Consider the following 5,878-nt stretch of genomic DNA (forward strand, 5'->3'; position numbering starts at 1 on the left):
TGAACGACGGGTTTTAAAGAACTTAGACCCAGTCGTTTGGACAATTTCCACGAACCTGTCATTGTATTCGTCCACAATTTCGCAGTCTCCCAAGAATCCCAGGCATTCGAAACGATTTTGCAACTCGAGCTGAAAGCTTTCGGGGTTTTGGAGTTGGATGGGCGCTGGGCGGAGCGTAGACTTCATCAGTCGACGCCTCTCGAGCTTCACAACGGTAAAATGGGACCGGGAGCTATGTATGTATGGCTCTGGAAATATCCTCATATACATATAGTCTCCACTTCGTCGTCGGGGTGTTCCGTGGTCGGTGCGTATACCTGTATGACCTTCAGCGAATACCGTTTGGTGATTCTGAGTATAAGGTATGCTACCCTCGCCGAAATACTCTCGATCTGGACCACGTTATTGACAAGGGACTTGTGGACGATAAACCCGACACCACCCTGGGACTGTTGGTCGCCCTCCCGGAAATAGAGCAGGTTTCCGGATTTCAGGATTATGGTGTCCTCCCCCTCTCTTCGGACTTCGCATAATCCTACGATATCCCACCGCAACCTGCTCAGTTCTTCCTCGAATTCGGCGAGCCTCACGTCAGGCCGCAGCGTGCGAGTGTTAAATGTTGCCAGGGCCAGAGGTCGTCGGGGTTGGTAGCCTGTCGGTACCCGGTGATTCTTAGCACCTCTCGCCCCAACGTTACCGTGACCGCTACCGTGGCCCGGGATAGTAGGGCCGCCGGGGACTAGGGGCCGTGTTTTTTTGTGTCTCTTCATGAGGGGATTTTGCCTTAATCGCCACGCTTAGCTTGCGGGCGATCGCAGTTTTTTTTTGTGAGGTTTCGCACGCAGACGCTGCTGCCCGTCCGGTGCTGCAGGGATTTTGTCGCCTATTACGACACGCCTCCTGTTGGCGGTGGGGAAGAGTATTCTTTATGGCCATCCCCCCCACACGGCACTTGTTGTTTACGTGTTTAAAAATAATAAATGGCAAACCTCAGGACAAAGTATAAGTAAGTGATTGTTGCAAGCAATAAAGAGAAAGTATAGCAGACTGATTTATGTAACTAATGAACAAAGAAGGAAAAGTAACATGATGATTATTTTTATTTAGTTTAAAAACTAATACTGAATTTAGCAGATTGATTGTTGAAACTAATGAAGAAGAAAAACTATGGCAGGCTGATTGTTAAACTTTTAAAGAGAAAGTGTATGCTTCTTAAAATTAATGAAGAAGAGAGATAAACTAATAAAGAAGAATATTTTTGTCGGACTGATTATTATAATTAAAAAACAGACTGATTTTTTTGTGCCATTACATTCTTAAAATTTAAATAAAACAGTTAAGAAAAAGATACAGTATTTTATTGTTTTCACATCTCTGACTCTTATTGTAGATAAAACATTTCAAATGTAGAAAGTTATTTCATTATAAGGTCCATACAGCTAAATAGCCCTGTACAGTTTATCGTTTCTTTGAGATACAGCAGATCCGCTGCCTGGGAATTGAAGTCAACTTAAATAAGCCATACATTTTACCTTCCTGATACAACATTTCTGCAGCTCGACATTAAAAATTCAATTGCTGTAACTAGTCAAAAGTCAATGAAGTAGTAACTCTAGATTATTCCAATCACCTTTATTAAATAAAGTTTAATTAGTAGACAAAACATGTAAAATTTCAGCTTTCTAACTTTCTTAATTTAAGATTTATGAATTTTTGAAATAGTTTTTTTGCTCTGGTGTAAAATCGGACTTTTTGAGATACGACAAAATCGCTTTCTGCCGTCGATGTATTCCAAGATTGTGGAGATTCAACTGACGTTTGTAATAAACAATACTCGTGGGAACTTTCGGCAAGCAGTGTGTCTTTTCTAAATCAAAAGTGAGCGTTTCAATTTCTGGGTTTGTTTTCGCTGATTCCAAATCCTGTTTCATTTGATTCCTCAAGTTGTAAGCTCTGTCCAAGTGTTCTTTGTGCTCTTGTTCTGCAGTTGAAGCTTCTGTACTTGTTGAAGCTTGTGAGCTTTTCAAAGCTTTGTAGCGATCGCATCGGTAACAAGTATCTTTCTGATTCTTTTTAAAACAAAGATTGAAATCTTCGTGGAAAACTTTGCTAAATTTAGACAAACTAACACCACTTGGATGTTTTTCTTTGTAGAGATCATACAGTTTTGCAATGTTGAGATTAGGTGCCAAGTACTTTGCAGTTGTGCTATTTCTCGAGTAGTGTGAAACGTATCTCGGAAAACTGTTGATAAAGGCTTTAATTTCAGCAAGTTTCTCAGGAGATGTAGCATTCTTTCCACCTGATTTTTGGCCTCTTTGATCATTGACAGGTTCCTGGTTTTTAAATTTTTTCAGTGCAAAATCAATTCTTGTTTGGCTTATTCCAAAAGTATTAAGAAAGGTCTTTTTACACACAGTTTTTCCATTGACACGATAATATCTTGTAAAGCTTCGTTTTGAATTAGCAGTATAACTTCTTTTAGTTTCCGTTTCTGTAACACATCCTTGTAAGATTGCACACCTAGCACCATAGTTTCCACACATCCAAAATCTGTCAAATTCTTTCTTGCGTTCTTCTGCTGTCACTTTATCTGTGCATTTTTTTGGACACTTACAATCAAAAGAATCACCAGAAAATATTTTTCTAGTCACTTCTTTTCCCTTCACGCTTATGTAGTCTTCGTTACAGTTAGTCTTTTTTTTACGAATATCTCTGTTTTGTTCAGGGTATTTCCTTTTTCTTCCTCGTTTTGGTCTACCTTGGTTTTGCTCATCATTAGCGTCATTACTTGAAATAGGTATATAGTCCGGATCGCTGCACTCATGTCGTTCACATGCTGGAGGTAAGTTATTAATTGGCTCATGACTAGTAGATGATGTTTCTCCAATGATTGGTGATGCTTCTCTTGTGACTGACAAATCAGAAGAATGTGTAATTCTTGGAGATGGAGCACTGAATTGGGGCGTATCAGAGGCTTGGGTAGTTATTAGAGTTGAAGCTATGCTAGTCTGAGGCAAACCCGATGATTGTTGGCTGCTTGGATTTTGGGGCGATGAAATAATATTCTGGAGCACGTTTGTAGATTGAATATTTTCAGGAGACGTGTTACATTGAATTATTTCAGGTTGTGTTATGGTTGTAGCAGATTCAAAGGGTGATAGTCCGATTCGTGGCGATAGATTGTTCTTTCCGAACATATCTTCGCATTGTTCCATGTAAGGAATTCTAGCGTTTGCTTCAAGCAAAATATCGGATGGTGATACGTTAGCATCTTCAATAGAATTTACATTCACAGTAAGATCCCTGTGATGATCGTAATACGGTACGCTGGCTGTTATGGAATTAACTGCATCTAACAACTCTTTGTCATCTATTGGTAGAATTATGTCCATTGTTTTGGTTGCAGAATTAAGGTTATCAATTGGCTCATGACTAGTAGATGATGTTTGTCCAATGATTGGTGATGCTTCTCTTGTGATTGACAAATCAGATGAATGTGTAATTCTTGGAGATGGAGCACTGAATTGGGGCGTATCAGAGGCTTGGGTAGTTATTAGAGTTGAAGCTGTGCTAGTCTGAGGCAAACCCGATGATTGTTGGCTGCTTGGATTTTGGGGCGATGAAATAATATTCTGGAGCACGTGTGTAGATTGAATATTCTCAGGAGGCATGTTATTTTGAATTATTTCAGGTTGTGTTGTGGTTGTAGCAGATTCAACGGGTGATTGTGCGATTCGTGGCGATAGATTGTTCTTTCCGAACATATCTTCGCATTGTTCCATGGAAGGAGTTCTAGCGTTTTCTTCAAGCAAAATATCGGATGGTAATACGTTAGCATCTTCAATAGAATTTGCATTTAGAGTAAGATCCCTGTGATGATCGTTATACGGTACGCTGGCTGTTATGGAATTAACTGCATCCAACAACTCTTTGTCATCTACTGGTAGAATTATGTCCACTGTTTTGGTTGCAGAATTTAAGTTATTAATTGGCTCATGACTAGTAGATGATGTTTGTCCAATGATTGGTGATGCTTCTCTTGTGATTGACGAATCAGATGAATGTGTAATTCTTGGAGATGGAGCACTGAATTGGGGCGTATCAGAGGCATGGGTAGTTATTGGAGTTGAAGCTGTGCTAGTCTGAGGCAAACCCGGTGATTGTTGGCTGCTTGAATTGGCATCAGGTGCTTCGCATAATTTAACGAGATTTTTTCCTCTTAACAACATTCTGAAATAAAAGTAATTACTGCTTTATAAACAATAGGTTAAGGAGACATACAGGATGCCCCAGAAAGCTGAAGTCTATTTTTATTTGCATGCGTACTTACCTACTGAATAGCTTTTGTCCGGTCCTTTTTGCAGGATTGGCATCAGGCGCTTTGCATAATTTAACGCGATTTTTTCCTCTCGAGAACATTCTGAAATAAAAGCAATTACTTAAAAAAAACAATAGGTTAAGGCGACATACAGTGTGCCCCAGAAAACACACACGAAACACACACACACACACACACACACACACAAACACACACACACACACACAAACACACACGCACACACACACATACACACACACACACACACACACACACACCAAACACTGTATATTGTGATCTAAGTCTACCCTTTAGTACTAATAGGCTAATAGGCTTAACGCGATAATAATTTTGAATTAAAAGAAATGTCTCTATTCGCTAAACAATCTCAAGTCCTTTGACATTCAATTCTAATGAATGTAATTAGCCAATATCAATTTTTCAAAACAATGTCAAGTCTCTTGCCGTTCAATTCTAATAAAAGTGATTGGCTATTATTCATTTTTCAAAACCATGTCAAGTGCTTTAAAATTGTGCTAGGATCGCGAATGTGGTCAAAACATTATTTTGCAATAAGGTGTTAAGGGTTATCTATCAAAAAATAGCAATTTTACCAACATCTGAATATTGTTGAGGCACGGAACACGAAGATTATGAATCTTTAAGTGTTGTAGTTTATACTTAAAAACAAACATTTAAGCTTTACTGTGCTTAGTACACAGAATATTCGCAAAAGTCCGAACTATAACCTCGAAAATCTATTTGATCAGCTATCGTATAAATAAAGCACTTACCTTGGAAACGTCCACTTATTTTCATATCAGTAATCCACATAGAAACTGTTTTTACACTTCTTTTGTCAGGAATCACAATGTGCTGATTAAAAACACGAAAAAACACAGAGCTGCACTTGACACTGTCCGAAAGGCACCAACGGTTTAATTTGAACTTAGACACGCAATAACGTGTCAAGTGTCATAACACGTTTTTTGCTCGGACAATAGGGCCGGTAACGATACACTAATAGTGTCATATGACTTGCGACTGTTTTGCTTAATAATCTATGTGAGATCCAGAGCCCTCAGATATTTTCAAATTGATATTTTGTTAAACGAAATATTTTATGGCACATACCACTCTTTTGAAAAACGTTCCTTATCAAGAGGAAATTCCAGTTAGGTGCATAACTCTGTTTTCGATTTTTTGTGGGTTAACATGGTATTGCGTATTGGCGTCCACGTTACGACGAAATGTTACAGATCAGTCGCGAGCTTAAGAGGCAGCCATTCGCTCGCGCGGGTAAGCGCGTCAACCAGTTGACAGACAGCGAGCGACAGGCTGTAAGTTTCTATCAGCACTGATATTCTCATATTTCCATACAGTCCATTCTGTTACAGGTAAAAATCGCGGCCGTGACCAAATTCTCAAGAGGCAGCCCTGCACTCGCGCGGGACAGCGCGTCAGCCAGTTGACAGACAGCGAGCGACAGGCTGCCCTGGCTGATTAATGCGCGCCGAGCGAGATTGCGTATGAAATTGCTGTTTTTAAACATTCGCA

The 5,878-nt window shown here is 39.6% G+C and overlaps 1 protein-coding gene across 1 annotated transcript; it reads right to left on the reverse strand.

Moving 5' to 3' along the window:
• Window positions 1-1,703: 1,703 nt before the first annotated feature.
• LOC135074283 (mucin-5AC-like) lies at window positions 1,704-5,244 on the reverse strand. The gene is made up of 3 exons (XM_063968565.1): window positions 5,116-5,244; window positions 4,334-4,423; window positions 1,704-4,233 (listed from the first exon to the last, which is right to left on the reverse strand). Exons 2-3 carry the CDS (start codon window positions 4,420-4,422, stop codon window positions 1,704-1,706), a joined length of 2,619 nt encoding a protein of 872 aa, XP_063824635.1. The 5' UTR covers window position 4,423; window positions 5,116-5,244.
• Window positions 5,245-5,878: the final 634 nt, after the last annotated feature.

The sequence above is a fragment of the Ostrinia nubilalis genome, chromosome 8 (assembly GCF_963855985.1).
Source record: "Ostrinia nubilalis chromosome 8, ilOstNubi1.1, whole genome shotgun sequence".
Classification (NCBI taxonomy): domain Eukaryota; kingdom Metazoa; phylum Arthropoda; class Insecta; order Lepidoptera; family Crambidae; genus Ostrinia; species Ostrinia nubilalis.